The 20,549-nt window shown below is 47.2% G+C and overlaps 1 protein-coding gene across 4 annotated transcripts; it reads right to left on the reverse strand.

Annotated features, from left to right (window-relative positions):
* Positions 1-840: 840 nt before the first annotated feature.
* On the reverse strand, positions 841-19,993 carry DRD3 (dopamine receptor D3). Of its 4 annotated transcripts, XM_050333716.1 has the most exons (8): positions 19,922-19,993; positions 19,150-19,369; positions 12,606-12,894; positions 7,469-7,581; positions 6,113-6,255; positions 4,826-5,022; positions 3,624-3,969; positions 841-2,785 (listed from the first exon to the last, which is right to left on the reverse strand). In XM_050333716.1, the coding sequence occupies exons 3-8, from the start codon at positions 12,882-12,884 to the stop codon at positions 2,589-2,591; spliced, it is 1,275 nt and encodes a 424-aa protein (XP_050189673.1). In that variant the 5' UTR covers positions 12,885-12,894; positions 19,150-19,369; positions 19,922-19,993; the 3' UTR covers positions 841-2,588. The 4 variants fall into 4 exon arrangements, with proteins under 4 accessions (XP_050189673.1, XP_050189675.1, XP_050189671.1 ...); XM_050333718.1 differs by lacking the exons at positions 19,150-19,369; positions 19,922-19,993 and adding an exon at positions 14,731-15,014; XM_050333714.1 differs by lacking the exons at positions 19,150-19,369; positions 19,922-19,993 and adding an exon at positions 14,723-15,014.
* Positions 19,994-20,549: the final 556 nt, after the last annotated feature.

The following is a 20,549-nucleotide window of genomic DNA, read 5'->3' on the forward strand; positions in this document are numbered from 1 at the left end:
TTTGGAGTTGAGTTTTTTTAATTGTGTAAAGGGTTTGTGGTGCCTTTTTTTCTTCTTTTTTTTTTTTTTTTGGTCCATGGCAGGTTATAGTTTGAGAGGTTGCAGTCAGTTTTGTGATCTGAAAGTTCAAATCTTAATTATTAAAGGAAGGACCATACGTTTAGATATAGAACTTTTCCTCTTCCTTTATAGCTGTGTGGATAAAAAAATACTGCTTAGTTTTCTGCCACGCCTCCTGTTCTTACCTCTATTTGGAATCACCTTGGGGATCACTGCTTGAAGGATAGGTTCAAATTCAAGTAAAATCAAACTAAATATGACCCCTGAGAGATGCCAGGCCAGGGCTTGAAATGGACCTACTCATCCTTTAAAAGATCTTTCTTTTTGTTTCCTTCCTTTTGACAACTGTGTGTATAGAGCACCTGAAACTGGTCTCTGGTGATCTCTGTTATGAAGCTTCCAAATGGGAGTTACTTGAGCGGCCATCTGTCCACAGGTTGATTCACTCAGCTGATACCTCCAACATCCTGTGTGCCAAGTGCCTCCCGTGCTGTCCGGCGTCTTTGAGCAGATGGAGCAGCACTGCTGCATGTCTGCCTGGCTTAGCTGGCAAACTAAGTGAACTTATTTTCAGAATTCACGTGTTGGGAGTGCTTACAGCGGCTCTTGATTTCTTGCCTAGTCACAAGCACTGTGCAAGTAATAATAAAGACCTCTTGTGGGTGTCCAGGTGGATGATAATTTTTTACAAGGAAAGTGTTATGAGGCCTACAGGTGAGAAAAGGCTTACGGAAGGGGGTATGTTCACCACAGAGGAACCAACACTTGCAATTACACTTGTGTTTTATTGGATTTACGCAGTTACAATGCAGTATGGAGGGCATCTCCCCATGTAAATGACTCATGCTTGCCCACAAGATCCTCCTCCCAAAACCCAGATAAAACACAGCAGCAGCTAGAGCTCTGCTATGTGCTTCAGAGGCAGAGGACAATGGCTTTGCCTTTATATTAGGAAATAGAGGAAGCCCTTCCCAGATGGAGAAGCTAGGGCATTGACACAGGCAGGGTCAGCACAGAGTTGTGCCCAAAACTGTCAAAGGAGTATGGCTAACAGCACAGCTAAGCCTAGTCTTGGGAGTGAGAGCTGAAGCCTTGATCCAGTAGAGCAAGGGGGGGAAAATGAGAGAAGTGTGTTGAGGCTGTCTGTCCCACATCAGGTTTGTCTGTACAGGGAGAGCATTCATCCAGTAACTGCTGGAGATGGCTGCTGGGAAAGGAGACCATGGCAGGTCTGTATTTGTCCAGCTCCTGGGTGCTGGGATATACAGATGCCATATGTGATGACAAGACCATTAGCAAGGGGAGGCAGGGAGAGTCCTGGGGCTGATCCTGAGGCACCTGCCTGTTCTTACTGGGAGGGATGTTATGAAACAGCTCTCTTCTAGGTGTGGGCTGTAACAGGATTTATTTCAGCAGCCAGGTGGTACAAACCCTTAATCTAGCAATGCTCCTGTTAGGGAGAGGAGCACAAGTGAAGATTGGTTCCAAAGAGACCATGAACAAGTTTTGAGGTGAGGTGCATGCAACCTCCCCCAGCTGAAAAAACAGGTTTGAATCTACTGCGGGCATGACTGGAGCTGTGATAGGCCTTGTTCAATTAGTGGCCCTGGTAGATCACTGGGGTGTGTGGTAGTTAAGTAGCAGCCAATCTATCTGGTCCTTGGGTCAGGAAGAGAGGGGAGAGTGGGATAATGCTGCCCTTCTCAGGCGACCTGACCTACCAGTGGGATGGCAGCCACCTCTCTACCTTGCAAGGAGAAAGAAAATACAACTTGGCAGCACAAGGGAAGATTTCATTTGCAACTAGAGCAATTTTCTCAAGCACTTAGGCTGACCCAGTTTTATAGGCAAACCTTTTGACTGAAACAACAGGAAAGTTGTCAATTCTCCATCAGTGCTCCTTTTCCAAATTTCCTTGTCCAGTTTTTGCTCTTGGTTCCTGATCAAAGGGATCAGGATCCTTATCAAAGAGGTCATGTTCTGCCCTCTTACTAGGACTGCTATGCATGAGCTGGGTGCCTTCTGGAGGCTGAGGCTACAGCTGTGGGAGGGCAAATGTGTTTTCAGCATGTAGGCAACAGAGATGAGAGATGCCATCTGCGTTTGGGTCCTGTGTGCTCTGTGAGCCTGGCAGGTCCCAGGAGCCGATCTGTGGGGGCTGATCTACTGCTGCCCAGCCAGGTCTGCCTTTCAGCACCACTGTCCCTGCTGAGGGACTCACTGGCTTACCACTTTTTCTTCTTCCCTTTCCTCCCTCCCCAGAAATAAGAAGAACTTGTACTCCCTTAAGCAGCAGCGCCAAGGCTTGGTGTGGGAAGCCAGCCATGCAGGTGTGGGGCGTATTCCTGCTCTTCACTCTGGTGCAGAAAGTGCCTGGATGTCAAAAATGGCCATGTCACGCTGACCGCCACTGCTCACAGCCGAGGGGAGCACATCCCTCTCCAGTGTGTGTGTAAAGCAGAGGGAGGGAAGGGCCCTGTGCCCAGGAGTCTACTGCAAACCCGTGCAGCCTGGTGCCGGCCCCGCAGTCAGCAGCACAGGATCTTGAGGAAGGCTTTGCGGAAGTCAGTGTTGAAGGTTGTGTAGATGATGGGGTTGAGGGCGCTGTTGACGTAGCCAAGCCAAGTGCTGGCACTGTAAAGCCTTGGAGGCACATGGCAGGATGGGCAGTGGGCATTGAGGATGTGAATCAGGAAGAAGGGCAGCCAGCAAACTATGAATGTGCCTGGGTTTAGAGAGAGGAAGAAAACAATCATGAGTTCAGAGGAGCAACTACTTGGAAAAGGGCCTGCACTTGTGCCCTCTCCCTCCATCCCCTTACTATTTCCATGCATGTGTCTGTATTTCACAAACACTGAAGGCAACATTTATTCCTGACACAGAGGGACTTGGCAAAAGCTTGGGCTCCTTGGGACCAGCTTTGTGAATGGATGGATAGAGTTTAAGAATTGACCTGATGACAGGCAAAAGCAGATGGCCACCACTTCCAGGGAAAGACTGATGCCTCAGCTGCTTTAATCAGTTACAATTAGGGCTGAGTTATTTCCCTGCTACTACTGAGTTAATGAGGGGAAACAGTGAGTCTGGTGACCATAGCAGGTGACTAGGGCACCAGTCACCTGGCTTCTCTCTCCAGCTGTATGAACTGGTTCCTCTGAAGCTTCTTGCTTCAGTTTCCGTTTCTGGAATTGAGCCTAATAGCTTCTGCATGTATGGAAGCTTGGGATTGTTCCAGCTTCATAATAGTAAAATAAAGGAAAAGGGAAAGCAAAGGTGTTGGCTGTTGCAAGCAGAGCTTGTTGGCCACGGATTTAAAACACAAGGGTAACAAAACATAGCAAATAATACACTAACAGACTTGGCTTTCAACATCTGGGAGCAGTACTCTAGATCCCTAGATGTCCCACCACTGTCTCTCCTGAGTTTGTAGAGCACTGACAGCTGAAGCCAAGGCCTGGCTTGCATTTTTTTTAATCTCAGTACTGTATTAGGAGATTCTGTGCTCCTGGAAGTCCCAAACCATCACCCCTTGCATGCTACCTGACAGAGTGGCTCTCACTCACCCAGGACAATTGCTAGCATCTGTGTAGCCTTCCTCTCTCGGAGCTGGATCAGTCGGGGCTGCTGCTGTGCCAGCTTCACAGAGCTGATGGTTTTGCCATTGCTGAGCCTCTGTACCTCCACTCCTGGTTTCATACACTTTCTCCTCTCTTCCTGCCTGCTGTTTTGTGTAGTCCCTGGTGTCTTGGTGAGGGATGCCTCACGGCAGAAGCTCTGGTACCGCTGCAGGCTGAAGACAGTCAGTAACTTCCTTTTGGTAGACATCTCCTGGCCTGTGCATTTCAGTGGGAGACAGGGGGGAAAGGTGCCTTGGCATCCATTTGGCAAAGCTTTTCTCTCCATGTGTTCCTGCAAAAGAGGATGCCATAGAGGAACTGGAAACCCTCCAAACTGTTCAGTGGGTCAAAGGATGATGAAGAAAGCTGTAGGAGTCATCCTTAGCCCCACTTGTCTCTTAGGTTTGTACCACATCCTCTGGACTGCCCTGAGGGGTGAGCCAGCACTTGAGAACTCCCACCAAGGAGAAATATAAAAACAGTAAGATCAGAAAGGCTTGCTAACCTTTCATCTGTATTTTTGTGTTGGCCCTGCTCCCCTCAATATCCCCACCCTTTTAATGTAGCTCCACTGTGCAAAAATGGGTAAAAGGAGTGAATATGCGTGACCAGGCAATTCCTTTCAAACCGTTGTGCTGGTTCCCATGGTTGCAGATATTTCATCTAGAAAGGTCAGTGGAACAAATGCTCCATGCACTGTGAGCATCTTGACCTCTTAAGTCTGTCAGATGAAGAGGGTTTTCTGTTTTAATAATGTGGATTAAAGCCTGTGAAGCCCTGAAAATGAAGCTTCATAGAACAAAAATCAATAAATGAAGACATTAAAATCAATAAATGAAGAAATTAGCCAGACTTATGCACGGCTGCAAAAGCCCTGCTCTGAAGAAATACTGAAGTAGGCTGTGCTCTTTTCTAGTTGCCAGTTCTAGAGGGCAGAAATACACAAGGGAGTATCCTCTTTCTAGAGGGCTGAAATGGATTTAACTGCAGCTTCTGCATCTCAAATATCATGGTGTATGAGCAAGGGATGGGATGAAAACATGTCATGTCCTTATGCTTTCTGTTCTGTGTTTTGACCCTTTGAGGAGAAGAGATGATGCATTCCCTGTCTTTTTTGGCAGTTCCTACTGCATTCATGTGGATCTTACTTTGTGTGCGTAGCACGATTTGGTGCTGGCGCTGTGGCTGCCCTGCCGGGTGAGGGTTCTCTTCTTTTGCCTTTGTCTTAGCACGAGGTAAATCCGGACATAGAGCAGCAGGGTCACCATGAAGGGGAGGTAGAAGGACACCAAAGAGGAGTAGATGACGAAACTAGGGTTGGATATGGAACAGACACTGGGATCCCCTGGGGAGGAGAAGAGAGAGAGAGAGAGGAGTGGCTAAGCTGATTCAGTTTAGTACAAGGAAGGTCTGATGTGTTGGCAAAGACAGTCAAAAGGTGGGACAAAGGTAGTCCAAGGAGTGCAGATTATGCTGTGGCTTATCCATTCACCTAACTGATACTTAAAATTAACTCTATATAGGGCCATCTAGCATTATTAGCCAGCATGCATCTGCCTGCTTTTCTGGCCAACAGCTCTGTTCTCCTCTCTCATGTCTATTCCCATCCTTTCTCATAGGATCCTATCTCCTTTTATCCTTTCTCCTATTTCCTTGACAGCCTCTCAGCTGTTTAGATGCAGAGATGTGCCTTCCCTCCCGTCTGTCTGGAGTAGCAGCTTTTCCCACTCCCATCCCCTTCTTGCCTCAAGCACTACAGAGAGGATGGATGGGGAGCAGAGGACTTCTGCTCATGGCTCAGTGGGAAGGAAGGTTCTGCTGCTCCTCTGCCTCCAGGGAGAACAGGTTCTAGCCCTATCTGAGGGAAAAGAAAAAGACCAACCTGTTTCCAAGGTGGAGGTTAAATTGTTTGCTCTCCTCAAGGGATTAGTTGAGGAAGCAGACAGCCAGTTGGATGGGAAGGAGGTTTCTCACAAGCAGTGCTAATATGCAACCCTTGCTGTTTAGAGATGGGTCCTGTAACAGACTTAAAAGTGTGTGTCTGGACCTGTAGATATGGGCAAGGTGCAATTAAATCTGATGTGTGTGTGCGTGTGTTGTATGTGCTACACGCTTGGAAATTTGCTCTGTGTGCTCCAAGTGGTTGTTTGATGGGAATCTGTAGACCTGGACACCTTAATGGGCATTGATTTGGTAGTAGAGCACGTAAGTCTGCCCTCAGAGCAATAGTCAGTGTCTTTCTGAGCAAATGGCAAGTTTGTGGACAAGAGCACATGGAGATTTTTTTTCTCACCCTTCATAGTGTGCTTTCCAGTTCCCTAAAATTTCCTATAACTTGGCAAGTCTGCAGGGCCCACATTAAATGACCTGGTGATACACAGGGCAGCTCCATTTCCAACCCCTCCCTGCATGCTGTTGTCCAGGACATCACCTACCTGTAGTATTGAAGCCAAAGAGGAGAGGGCATGACACTGCAAATGCCAGAATCCAGACTATCACGATCATGAGAGAGACCCTCCTGCAGGAGCTCTGCCCAGTGCTGTACTGGTATTGAACTGGTTTCACCACTGCGGTGTATCTGCAGACCGAACCAGGTCCAGGAAGAGGAGAGGTAAGAATGGAGGGTGGAAAAGGACCAAGTTTTTAGGAGAAGAAATGAAAGCAACATAGGGAACATGATGGTGAATGTGGTGAAGAAAAGGAAGAGGAAAGAAGAGAAGATCAGATGATGGGATCAGCAGTTTGCAGAAATGGTAAGTGGGGCATTGAGGGGAGGAATAGAAGAAATTAAGAGTTAGTTGGCAGCACTGCAAGAAACTCTCTGCAGAACTGACAGCATTTGAAGCTACAAGGTTTGGGATACCAGATGGATCTAGAAACCCCAGGAAAGCCACATCCCTCAAAGCCCTAAACTTATATGTGCACTGCTGTGAAAGAACACGCTCTGGAACAACCATGACCTACTAAACTCTTTGTCTCAGCTGCCTTGTCTGGTGTCAGCCTGACTGACAGGGGATTGCCCATGGACAGGTGTCCAGGACCTTCAGCTGCTGGGGTGCCCCAGAGGATGCAGCTCAGCAAGCCTAGGATTTAGAAGGCCCAGGAGTCTCACCTTTAGGATAGCCTGGCATAGCAAGGCTGTTGCTTGCAGACAGAGCCAAAATGAAATGCGGATAAAGACGCCCATGAAAGAACACTGGATCAACCCAGCATTGAGAGCTGTCTTGCATTATTACCCTTGAAGCACATATTACAAAGGTACAGCATGCAGTATTTTTCCTTCTCCCGCTCCTTGGTCCTAACAGCACAACATGTACCAAGATCTTGGCTCCCAACCCTCAGCATTGCTTAAAATAGGCTCAGTCTTAATATGCATAAACCAAGAGCAAAGTTGAAGATTACAGAGCAATAATCTTCACCTCTCCCTATGTGTATGGCAGGATTTTCTTTATTAAAACTTCATAAGTGAGATCTCCAGAAGGAGAAACCCTCTTTGAGACTCAATAGGAATTGGATGTTCCTGCCTTCAAAAAGCACAAGGACGTGGTTGACTGCCTACCAGGGATGTCTCATTGCCTGTGTCTCTCTGCCCTCCAGTGCAGACCTGTTCTAGCTCACAGTGGGCAGACCCACATTATCAGCACTAGCGGCAGGGTCAGACTTGCAGGGAGGTTTGTGGTCCTGAAGACACAACTGCTGTCTATGCACACCCCACTTCCTTGTCCCTGCCACACTGGGGTACAGGGTCGACCCCCCTACCCAGACTATCCCTGGATGTTGTTGTCTCTCACCTGTCGATGCTGATAGCACAGAGGTTTAAAATGCTGGCTGTGCACATCATCACATCCATGGTGACGAAGATATCGCAACAGATGCGGCTGAATGTCCAGACTCCTCCGGTCACCTGCACCAGCAACCACAAAACTGTCAGCCTTGTTCTGCAGCAAGCCCTGATAGTTACATGTAAGGAGGTGCTCTCCTTCAGGTATCTCAATAGCTGGATAAATTCATGTCCACAGTCATGTGCACAGGGAAACTGAGGCACCCATGTTGTGTTCAATATAACACCCAGCAGTAGGTCATGGAAAATGATCCTCACCTTAATTTAATTCCTTTATTTGCTCTTGCAGAGGGAGGCAGGGTGAAAAAACAGGAGCTATTCCTTCCCTCAAGGCCTAGCATGATAAATTGATTTAAATTTGGTATCACTGTATATATCCCTTGATTGAGGATTATTTGAGAAAATCTAAGGGCTGAAAGTGTTTCTCAGCTGACGGAGTGCTTTTGTAGGCAGCGAGCTGGAAAAGTGCTGCAAATTTTATGCATTTATGTATGAAACAGAGACCTGAGACCTAGGCTTCTCTAAAACCTTATTTGGATTCTTATCTCAGTTAAATTTTGATTATTAGATCTGAGTGAGAACCTCATAGGCTATTCAGAAAAAGGGTCTTGGGTTGCTACCATGTTGAGCTGTTGTTCTGGTTGTTTTGAATTTTTAATCTGAAGTGTGTATTTGTGAAAGCTCAGCTGCAGCCAATCTTTGTGATGGAGGAAAGTATGGGTTTTGTTGGTTTTTTTTTTTTTTTCTTGGACCAGCCATCAAATTCTTGACAGTTACCTTTTTGGTTGAAAATTATATCCTCCAAGCACCATGTGGCCCTGCTCTCCTTGGGGCTGGGATGACAGCCTGACTGAGCAAGGTGGTCTGTCTCAGCACCCACTCCTTGTAGGATATGAACAAGGAGGCAGCCTAGCCTCCAACTGCAAACACACCCAGTGCTGTTCTGAGTGGGGAAGGTGGTAGGAGAGAAACAGGGAGAAAAGTCCATGCTCAGTAGAGAGCCTGGATTTTAGTCGGCAACCCCATAGATTCTGCTATTTCAGCTGGATCCTGGGAAGCTATTAGAAACTTGCACTAGTTCCTGGTCTCTCTGCTTACATTTAGACAACATCTGGAATACTGCATCTGGTTTTGAGGCCCCAGTAGAGGAAAAATATTTATAAACAGGAGTGAATCCAGTGAAGTCAACCCATACAGTCCTTAGGGGCTGGAGCAGCACTTGTCCTGTGAGGACTAGCTAAGGGAACAGGACTTGTTCAGCCTGGAAAAGAGATGGCTTGGAGGGGTGGGAGGCTAACAGCCTTCTAGTGCCTAGTGGGAGGTTATTGAGAAAGTTGGAGGCAGGTTACTAAAAAGATGTAGCCAGGTTTTTCACAGCAGTGTGTGGTGGGAGGACACGAGGAAACAGGAATAAGCTGGAGGAAAGGTGCAAACTGGTCATGAAGGTAACTTTTCTGACCACAAGGACAGTGAGACAGTGGAGGCGGTTGCTTAGTAAGTCTGTGCAGGATCCATCCTTGGAGGTTTTTAAAGACCCACTCAAAAACACCCACCCCAGATCAGGCTGCAGAGGGTGCCACAAGTAGACTTGGCTTCTAAGGCAGCGAATCAACCCTGCAGCAAGTGTCGATGCCTAGGAAGGATGCATGTCCCTGCAGAGAGAAGCACTTCTATAAATACAGAATTCACTCAGTGAGAATTGTTTAAGAAATAATCCTGAGAAATTTAAATGGCTTTGATAGTAGCAGCATTTCCACACATGGGCACAGAAACTTGCTGAGGTGAGCTGTGTCTTTAGGGTGTTCTCTGCTGGATTCAGCTGCTACATTTCAGAAGTCAGGTATTGAACCAGGCAGTCCTCCATTAGACCCTCTGACCCTGAATGAAGGCAGGGAGAGAAATGGGAATTGGCTTGCAGAATGCAGAAAGGAACTGTGCTTTCCTCTCCAGTTCACTGATACTGGTGGGGCTCCTTTGTTTACTTCTAAAAAAAAAAAAAGTAAGCAAAGGAAAAAAAGCCAAACCAAACCCACTGAGCTTTTCTGCAGTTAGTTGAGCTACAAGACATGCAAACTGAAGACTGTCCCTCTGAAATTAGGGATTTTAATAGGTAGGTTTAGCTTCCAAAGAACCCCCCACTGGTTTTACTTTAGTTTCAGATTCTTTCAAAATATATATATTAAAAAAATAAATTCAGGAAGCCTTTGCAGTGGAACCCAGTAAAGGATGTTTCTGCAGTCTGAGGCAAAAAGCAATGCAGTTTCTATGGGATCTGTGGAGTCTGAAGAATATTTCACCAAGAGTCAGTGACAGGTGTTTGCACGAAAGCCAGCTGCTACTAGACCAGCAGATGTGCAAACACTTAACTGAGGGAGTTTCCAAGGTCTTGAGCACATTAAAAGGGCTAAACCCAAGAATGTGAACCATTAAAACTGAAGAAGGTGCTGGTGGGAATGGCTCTGAAGTGAGCCCTCTCAGGATAATGCATTCAGATCACACCATCTGCATAACACACTTGCTTATGTTAAGAGGACACTCAACAGATAAAAACGTTTGGTCTTAAACCCCATTCTGACTTCCACCAGCCACAGCTTCTAAAATGGGGAGTAGCTTTGCTGAAGTCAGTGAAGTAGTTAATATTTACCCACGGGGCATGTGAACCCAGAATTTATTCCAGAATTTAACAATGAAGAAAAGCCTTTGTATTACAGGCCCAGCTCATAATTTTTAAAATTCTATTTCTGCTCTTCCTTTTATTGCTCTGTTCCACTCATCTTTGCTACAGCAGCCAGAACTTGCTAGTGTGCATTTCTGGTTTTCATGTGCTGGCAGGGTACCTGTTCTTTATCCCTCTAGTGCCTTTTGTCCAGGAGTCTCAAAGGACATCCCCAGGTATTAATTGAATGAATCCTCACATCTGCCTGGGTGAGGTGGATGGTCAAATATTATTCTCTTACAGCTGATGAGAACAAACCACAGAGAGATGAGCTGATACAATCTCTCATTACCACTCAGTGACTGTGCAGCAGAAGTGGGAACAGTGTCCAGATGAAATCCTGGCTCTGCCAAATGCTAAAGCTCCTACCGACTATTCATGTCAGGTTCTCACCTCATCTTTCTTGATAACCAGTCTGCTTTATCTACAAAATTGTGGTGTTATTATTTTTACCTTCCCAACTCTATAGGAAGTTTTCCAGTTTATGAATGAACAACGATATTTTTCTTAAACTTAAGCCAGTCCATCACTTTCCTGAATTCTTAAAATAAACAAAAGAATCTCTACAATTCAGATGGGAAAGTAGACAACCAAGTTGCATCAGGCGATGACTGGCATGTAAGGAGCAGTGTCTCTAAGCATGCTCACTGAAGGGTTTTGTGTTTAGGAGAGCTGCTTCTTGGGGGTGATGTTAGCTCCAGCAGCTGTGAAATGGCTGCTCATGGTTTTGCACAGTGGGAGAAATGAAGAGCATGCACGAGGTCAGGACTGCTGACAGGTGGTAAACTGCTGAGCTGCAGTAACTCAGCTGTCTGTCCCCCCTGTTGACAGCAGTCCAGTCCTTGAGCTCAAAGAGCGGTTGTAGGTCTTGCTGCTCAGATGTGAGAGACACAGGCAAGGAGGAGACAGTGTTACTCTCATATTCTGAACAGACTGGATCTTGTGACAGCCACCTTCTGAAACTTTCTTTCCCTTTCGAGGTAGAACTGGATGTTGCGAGAAGACTAGGAAGGATGTTCCCAGCCATGCTGCACAGGTCCTCCTCCATTTATACAAAGATTGGAAGGCACGATGGTGTCTAATGCCATCAAACTTTGGTGGGCAGGATACCTTAATGCCACTGTCTGAGAAACCTTGGTGAGCTTCAGCAGTCGTGGCTGCCGCAGCATCAGAGATCAGTAAAGAACCAGGGCAGGACTACTGGTATATTAGACCTACCTATTGACCCCAGAACATTGGTAGACACATTGCTGAACAGCATTTTTGTGCTAGAAACTTCGTTAGGTGGTGATGAGCATTTTGAGGCTATAAAATGTTTCTATTGCTGCTTTGTCACAGCCTTCTTGAAAGACTTCTCAGAAAGAGGCAGTTCTGGTCTGCATGACTGGTGAAATAACATATTTCATGGCCAGAGACAACCCTAACAATGGAGTGTAAAGCACAGTGTTCACAAGAGGCATTCATCCACCTTTAGCTTCTCCATAAATAATGGCCAGTTTCTCAAACGCCTGGTTTGGCAAATGTTCGGTAGATTAATAGATGTTGTACATGGCTTTGGGGACTCAATGATTTTTTTTTGATTTTTGGGCAATTTCCAGGATCAGAGTGTATTGAAGCATGATGCCATTTCTGCTTCATCAGTAGCATCGCTGATCCACAAACAGCAGCAAATATCGAAACAACTTTGATGCTTTTTGGACAGTTTTTTAAAATCTTAGTCTTGCTGGAGTCCTGCAGCCCAGCTCTCTAGGAGGCACTGCGCAGTGCCAGGAGTGGTAGTTTGGGATGGGTATGGGTTCTTTTCCTGTTGTTTGGATGACTCTTACATCAGCTACTTCAATTATCCAAGCTCCACAGATGAAAATTAGTCTTGAATGGGTCTACAAACACAGCTAGGGAACAGACCTACTGCTGTGCTCACAAATTGTGACCACAGCACTGCATGGGGCAGAGGCTGCTCTGCAGATGTGCCTCAGTCCCACCCTGTCCACAGCAAGAGTGATTGCCAAACCTTTTCTAATGCAAAGCATAATGTGATTTCATTAAAGATTTTAATGCCCTAGAGCTGATAGACTATTCCAGTCTGAAATAAAATTAGACTTTTAATAAAATTCGACTTTTAATAATATTTTTTAGTTGCAATCAAATTGCAGAGTCTAATGGGATGGCTTCCCACACACACACACATGCACTTATTCCTTTCTTTTTCATCATTTGATGTAACACACTCAAGCTGTACACATCCTGCAGGCCAGCTCCAGAACTGCTCCACAGAGGCTAGTCTAAATTTTGCTACTGAATTTGTCAGGAACGTGATCATGCATGCAGTGGTGTGGTTAAATTCTGCTAATCTTTCCCAAGATGCACTCACCTCTAGGTACACCATCCATGGCATCACCAAAGTAGCCACCAGCAAATCTGCCACTGCCAGGCTCACCACAAGGTAGTTTGTTGTGGTTTGCAAGGTGCGTTCCCTCAGCACAGCTAAGCAGACCAGCACATTCCCAAAGATGATGGCCAAAATCAAGATGCAGTAGCAGAGGGCATAGTAGGCATGTGAGTGTGGCAGGTCAGGCTCTGTAGTGTTGTTTGTCCCACAGGGAATGGGGTCAGTGGTGTTAGGATGACTGGTTCTTGTGAAGAGGGCCATGGGGGTGCCACTGCAAAGAGAAAAGAGAGAGATGACCGAAAATCAGAGCTCTACAATAATTGTGGAGAATAGTACCCTCTATGGGTGGTGTATGAATTTCATACTTCCTTTATGAATGCTACTTCAAGCCAACCATAGAGGATTTTTTATGCTCATATATAGGCAGAGCTTTGCTTAAAGACTTGCTTGGTCTCTTTTGTTTTTCACTGAATCTAAGCCAAGAGAAGAATGCAAGATTTCTCCTCCTGGGTGCACCAGAAAGCTGCTTCTTACCAACCAATGCAGCTGTATGGTATGTGGCAACTGTTTTAAGATTCACCAAAGTCACAGTACAAGTCAGCTGGGCAAGAGTGCAGTCTGAAAGGCAACGGTTTGAAATGCTGAGGAAGACCCAATGCAGTTACCCAAACTAGGGCTTTAGGCAGAAGCTTGGACCTTGTATCTTTTTTTCTGGGAAGTATCCTCTGCATTCCCTCATAAAAAAAACATCTTCAATATCTTCATGCACTTGAGTGCTCGGCATCCTGGCAGAGAGGCTGCACCTGCAATGCTCACATAGCCTTTTGATCCCTAGCTCTCCAGCAGCACAGTCTCCAGAATTTCTCTTTTCCTGCAGCTTGTTTCTGTCCCAGACCCTGCCTGCCTTGCCAAAGCTTGACTGTCAGTGCTGTTCCTATTTCATGCATACTGTGCTGTGTGTTTTCCATGCCTGGCCGGGAGATGTGCTTCCTGTGCTAAAAAGCAAACCAACTTCAAGTCTGGGATGAAATAATGGAAAGATGCTTGCAGGGTACTCTGCATTTCTTTTTCTTACAATAGATTCAAGACTGTGCTTAGGAACCTACCCTTTCTTGATTTAGGAGAATGAATTTTTCCAGAAATGTGAAGGCTGCTGTCCCAAGGTTGTTCTGTGACATTTAATTGCTTGCATCTGATTTTTTTCTTCTTTGCTACTGCTCCCGTTGGTGAACTCATCATCATTGTGACAGGTATGAAAGGCAAGGGCAAAACACTGCGATATCAGTGGTATAAATATGACTCTGTTTCTCCTCACCCCTTGAACAGCAGCATCTGTGATGCATAGCTGCTACACAGCTACACTCCTGGAAGAGTAGCTGTGCAATAGGTATAAATTGCTCCAGTCCCTTGGGATATACTCATCCTTGAAACTGGTGCCACTCTCTCCTGCTGCTTTTTAGCTGGGAGAGGACAAGGGTTGAAAGAGATAGAAACTGAACTTCCCTCTGTCCGGTGGTATCCTCAGGATACCTCTTATGGCTTGTGTTTTGTTTGAAAGTGCTTGTGCTCTTGTCCCTCCTTTGCTTTCTTCCACCTGCCCCTGACAAAGAGGTTAAGCCTTCCACTGGATCACAAGGATCTCTTGTAGCATGAGCTGAGTCCAGGACTGTTTGTTCATAAAACAGGTGAGCTGCAGCCACCCCAAATAGGACTCATTTTGTTGTGTCCCTTGCACTGACACAGCTCCCGCTCTGGGAATTCTGTATTGTCAGGGGCCAGGAAAGGCTGGTTCTGTAGTGCTGGAAAAAACCAACATTAAGCAGCTGACTGATAAGCAAAGCCACAAGAGGGAATAAATAAGACATTACGCATAATATAACCAGAAGGCTTAACGCACCACATTACATAGTTAATCTGTGGGATATCTGCCCTGTCTTCCCCTTACATCCTTGAGCATTATTTCCAACTCTCACCTGGAGGTCAGTCTTCCCTACCAAGCTCCCCAGCCTTGCCTATCCCTGAACTGCCCCCCAGCCCTACAGCCCTGCTCAGTCTGCACCGGGCCAGGGTGCTGCCAAACCAGGCAAGTACGAGCGTACCTGGATACCTGCATACGGGGGTAGCAGGACACCCACCACCGCTGGGCAACAGGGGACAAGAGTCGCAGCCTTGGGGACACGCAGACGGAGAGGAAAGGGAGGAAGAGGGATGCTCCTTCCGTGGGTCTCTGCCTCGGACGGGTCCAGGTGTAGGTCCTGGCCGGGATGTCAGGTCCAAGCGCGGGATACAGGGTGCAGGGAAGGGTCCGGTGTCCGAGCGTAGGGTCCAGACGTTTTTGGGTCCGTCTCCAGCTGCGGGTGCTGCTCCGCAGCAGCGGCGCCGCTCCCCGTCCTGCCCCCGGCCCCGGGCTGCGTGAGTCCGGCGGGGGCGAGGGAGGCTGGGGAAAGCCGAGGTGGGGGGAGTGAGGGGCGAGAGGGAGGCGGAGGGGGCTGCAGGAAAGGGGACCTCCGGCACCGGGCGGGAGGGGAGCGGGGGGGCCGCAATCAGGACTTACCCCCGGCCCGTCGGGCCGTGGCACCGCCGCCGCCCAGCAGGGCTCGGTCCCGGTCCCGGTCCCGTTGACTCCCGGCCCGACCCGTTCCCTCCCGCCGCCTTCCCGTTGCGGAGCTGCGGGGCGGGACTGGGCTGGCCACCTCCTTCCCGCCCGCCCCCTGCCCCGGGACCCCGCGCTGCCCCCAGAGACTGCCCTTCTCCCAGAGGGACCTGGCGAAACGGGTCCGGGCGAATTTTGGAGCCAGCGGCGTGCTTTGCTGAGGGGCCGGAGGCGAAGCGGGAGCTGGGAAGCCGAGACGCCGGTGCTGCGGCGGAGCGGGGGGAGATGTCTCGCCCAGCGGATAGAAAGTTGTCAGTTAAAAAACAGTTGAAAAAAATTATCAAAGCAGAGATGGTTTTGAGAATGGGGAGATTATCTATCTATCTATCTATCTATCTATCTATCTATCTATCTATCCATCCATCCATCCGTCTATCTGTCTGTCTATCTTTAAATAAACTGCCTTAAACACTGAGATGAAAAAGTGCAGGTAATCGGAAAGGAGAGTGATGTTGGGAAGTATCCTTGTCCAGGGACCACTGCCAGTAGGGACAGCACGCCACCTCTACCATGGCCAGAGCATGGCTGCAACCCATGTTTTTGAGATGTGGCTTCCCCTGAGGTCTGAGATCAAGTCTCTGAGGCACAGTTCTCCTCCGACTGTGGGCACTGGGAGAGCTCTGTGGGGTACAAGTGATCCCTGTGGGCCTTTTGTCTCCTGAGGTTGAGTTGTGCCCACCACCCACTCTGGCACAGCAAGTGGGGCATGCAGCAGGTTGTCATGAAGGTGCAGGATGCTCGGCTGCAGGGCTGTGCATGCAGGAGTTGTGGTCCCAGGAGGGAGAAGGAAAAGTGCTGTTCCCTTTATGTACCCACTGGTTAGGGTGGCTACAGGTTAACTTGTAGGTGGGCAAGTAAAAGAGAAGGTACTGTGGAGAGTAGAGTTTATCTTTAAGAATTTACTTATTTTAAGAAAGTGTGCCTTGGGACTCCAGCTGCCTGGATTATCTCCCCTGATTGCAGCTAGCCAAGCTAATCTTTCTGTGGGCAAGGGTGGCAGGATAGAGGAGTGCTGCAGAGAACACTCATACCCAACAGGTGTGAGGGGTGTGAGTGTGCTATCTTTAGCCTGGTTGGGAATGGTGGAAGAGCCCATATAGGATTTGATGGGGACTAATCAGCACCAATGCCTTTAACTAAGGCTGTGACCCTAAGGTAGGTCTGGTGAATGGCGCTGGATGAGTGTGATGAGTCATTGCCTAGTCCCTATGGGCAACACATTCACACGTGTCCTCGCTGGAGGATATAGCTGCTAGGCTATTAGACCAAATGACCCATGAAGGGCTCTACAGCCCCTTTGTTCCCTTGAGAGCTCCAAAATGGTGTGCCATGGACTACATTTACCATGCTTATGTTATATGCACACAGTTGAACTGCTGTCATCTGTACTGTACTGCTCACCTCTGGGGAAATGCATTTGCTAACTGTGCCTGGAGCAGTCAAGGAAGGGGGGAAGCCCTCCTGCCTATGCTCAGTGGAGGTTTTTTAGCTGTGAGCTTGAAAAGAGTCCAACACACCCACACTTGTGCGGTTAAAGCCACAGGGGAAAGCACACACTGTAATGCTTGTTCTTAGTGGTGAGGGCTGTGCAAGTCACAGGCTGGGTGTGAATGGCCGGTAAGCACAACTCCTCGCACTGGGGCTAGCAAAGAGATGGAGGCATTTTAACTTCACTTCAGCAGTTTTTAAATGTGGTTTGGTTGATAGCAGTTCCCAGAGGATTGTGGCCATCAGTGTACTCACATCGGCTCCAGGATGATGGGACCACAAGGCACCTCAGCAACAGCCTTTACTGCTGTTATCTGTTCAGTGTAGCAGCTAGCCACTGATCAATTCAGAGATGTTTCCTTGCCCTCCTCTAATATAAGCAGGGTGCAGCAGGGGGAATTCACTCCTTTAACCACAAAAGCACTACTGTTCTGATTCACATCTTTATCTTCCAGTGCTGAAACCTTCCTTTTTGCTTTGCCTTGTGCGTCAGTGGATCCCCTCTCATGAAACTTGTTTCTTGCTTTAATTATTTTTACCTAATTTCTTGATATTACTCTGACTCCATAAAAAGAAATAATCAGAGACTCATAGAATCATAAACTGGTTTGGGTTGGAAAGGACCTTAAAGATCATCTAGTTCCAACCTGGCCTTGAGTACTTCAAGAGGCAAGACATCCACAGCTTTTCTGGGCAACCTGTTCCAGTGCTTCACCACACTCACTGTAAAGAATTTCTTCCTAATATCATAATATCTATTCTAAACCTCCCCTCTTTCAGTTTAAAGCCATTCCCCCTTGTCCTGTCGCTATGTGCCCTTGCAAAAAGTCTCTCTCTGTTTTCCTTGTAGGCCCCTTTAGGCACAGGAAGGCTTCTCTAAGGTGTTCCTGGAACCTTCTCTTGTCCAAAGATAATCTAGTTGGAAATGTTGCTGCTCTATTGAAGCACATTCTCCTCAGTGCTCCCTCCCTGTCTTCTTCCTGGCGTGGCTCCCTTCATGCCCCCTTGTATAGTTTTCCTGAGATTGGAATCTTTTTGGGGTAAGGACTTAATGACTTTCTTGTGTTTACTCTGCAGAAGAGGTCTTGTGGAGCAAGATAATAATTTGTGGGATCATTTAATCTAGAATAGATTGTACCACACACAGAGGTAGGGTTGGATTAAAATCGCATAAGCAATCTTGTGGTGCAATTTGCCGTGATTTTTTTTCTAATAGTGCAACTTCTTCAATACAGTGCGTAGTGCAACGTCTCTCTCATAAACTCTTCTCCTTCCTCCGTCCCCAAAATCAAGCATGTGGTATATATTTGCCCCAGTTAAACACTGGACAGGTTGCAGACCTTGTGTGTGACAACATGGTATCACCGGAGCATGGCAGAGAAGCAGGTCAGTTGTGAGTTGTGAGAACCTCAAAATGAGAGAATGGGCCAGCATGTTTCACTGCTCAAACTCCTGGTTCTGCAGCTCCAGCATGTGCAGAAAGCTGAGGGAGGCCATAGTTCTTAAACCTGGTCCATTTCCTCTGAGTCCCCTCCAACCTGTTTCTTTGCCTTCATCTCCAACACCAACTTCTTTACTTCTTCTTTTCAGTCCTGTATGTCTACAAACTCTTCGGTAAAGATTTCAAATAACTTGTCAGTGTTGTCTCTTAATTTTCCCCACTTCTTTGCCCATCAGTCTCATCATTCCTCTGTACTAAGTTAATCCAGTGAGTGTTGCTGCACTCCTGTTCCCTTATGTCTCTCCCTAGTCTGCGCTCATGTTTCTTCCTATGGTTTGTATTCACAGTCTCAGCATCCTATCCAGTTCCTAAACCTCTGGTAGCTTCACCTAGCCTATTTGTCCTTCCCTACTACTTCTGCTTCCCAAGCTCCTCTTCACCTCGCCCTCTCTGGCTGGGTTGCTAGTCCCCTCCGCTCCTGCAGCTTAAAGAATTGTTTGCAAATGGTATTTGCTGTGCTTTCACACCTCAGTTGCTGTCACTACAGCCAGTGTTTGATGTGCAGTGTCTAAAATGTGCCACTCAGGTGGAATAAATCTTCCATCATTCATTTTGCGAGTAAGGATGCCTTCCTGACAGTGAGTATTGCTAAAATAGTCTGCATCCAGGGGGGCTTTTAATACCTTTTTCAACCGTAATCTGACCTCATGGTTGTCCCTGTTTGGAGCAGGATACTGAACTAGACAGCTCTAGGGGACCCTTCTCAACCTGAGTTTTCCTGTGCTGCCATGAAAACAACCTTGCCTGATGGCTGTAATGTAAACAGAACTTTCCTGGCTGGCACAACCTGCAAACTTCAGATAAAACTCTAGTTCATACCCATACCATCTAAGCAGGATATGCCTATTTGGCCTCGATAGCTTTAAATTTTTTACAAAACTCACCTGTTTTCACGGTGGTGACCAAAAAAGAACTCAATTAGCTTCAGGATAATGGATGCATAACAGCTTGCAGAAGCAGGACAGATTCCTTGAAGAAGCTACCACAGCTCATGTCAAATAAGATTCACAGGAGATTCAGATCCTGCCGATATTGATTTCCTTCTGCTCAACATTTACCTTTCCTGTTTCCTCTTCTGACAGTCTGGAAAGAGGTGGCACAAACCTGCACAGCACACAGAGATATGAGCTTAGCCTGTGGGGAATGTTCGTCATGGAAATCACATCTGCAATGGATTTTATACAGCTAAACAATATTACTTCAAGGGTAGGTGGTAGCAAAACAAATGTCTTTCTCATCCGCTGCTTAGGTATTAAGCTGGGACTTTCAGGTCCAAGTCCTTCTTCTGCTTCACCTCAGGCATAATCTGGTGTAGAGGAGCTCTCTCTAATTAGGCAGAACTGGGGCTTCAGGCACTGCATCCCATAAAGCAGGATGATTGGATAAAGCCAGCATCCTGCCAAACTCCTCTCTAAAATTACTGTTTTGATCCTGTTTTCCTTTCATTATAATTTGGTCATGTTAGAACACATGTTTTGCAGTGTGTAAGTGAAAGGATGGATCCTGCCACAGTTAGTTTTCTTCTGCATCCAGTACTGGGCAATCGGTGCTGCTTGTGAGGAGAGCAGATGGAGCTTTTAAAAATGAAGAGGGTGACTTCTGAAGGGATGCCTGACAGAGGAAGGGTTGTGGAGAGGGTCAGGGTATCACACATACCTCACCTTGTGGTGTCTCCCCACAAGCTTCATGCTATATGCACAGGGAGCCCAAGGGGCTCATCGGAGTGGAGCAGTTGCAGGAGATAAGAGGAAAAATACCTGTGTGAGAAAAAGGGCATCAGTGTTCAAAAATATCATTATACTCTTTAGGGAAACCTGTTCACATTTTCATGCAAAGAAGCCATGGAGCAGCAGGACTCTCTTTACTCTGTCCCTCTTTTGTTACTTGGAAAACGAACCTGTTTGGTCTGTGACAAACTCTGCTGCTGGGGCTCTCGCATGAGGCACAGCCTTTCAGGAGCTGGGGCAGTCAAGTCATTTATTGTAGTGGCCCTAAATCTCAGAAAGACTGGTTATGGTTTAGCATGTGCCAGAGATACGTCTGGGGGCAGGAAGGGGGGGGGTTTCTTCTGCATGGGACAGCTCTGCATTGCTGGAAGGGAACAAGCACTGCTGGAGGCAAGACTGGTTGCGTGGACAGTTGTTCAGTTTGAACTGGTGGAGGGGTTCTATGTGCCAAAGCCAAATGCTAAAGCTGCTTTCTCTTCTCAAGACAATACACTTCCTTCTTCCATTTCTCCCCATCATCTCAGCCTGAGGAACCTCAGCAAACAGGATTCCTTCTT

The sequence above is a fragment of the Myiozetetes cayanensis genome, unplaced genomic scaffold (genome assembly GCF_022539395.1).
Source record: "Myiozetetes cayanensis isolate MyiCay16 unplaced genomic scaffold, myiCay2020 scf5-8, whole genome shotgun sequence".
NCBI lineage: Eukaryota > Metazoa > Chordata > Aves > Passeriformes > Tyrannidae > Myiozetetes > Myiozetetes cayanensis.

What these genes read in the sequence shown, in the direction of transcription:
- DRD3 (XM_050333714.1), bottom strand. An exon ending in CATGGATGGTGTACCTAGAG is followed by an intron (nt 7,582 to 12,605) that starts GTGAGTGCATCT and finishes TTGCTGGTGCAG; the next exon opens with GTGACCGGAGGAGTCTGGAC. An exon ending in AATCGTGCTACGCACACAAA is followed by an intron (nt 3,970 to 4,825) that starts GTAAGATCCACA and finishes CCTCTTTTGCAG; the next exon opens with GAACACATGGAGAGAAAAGC.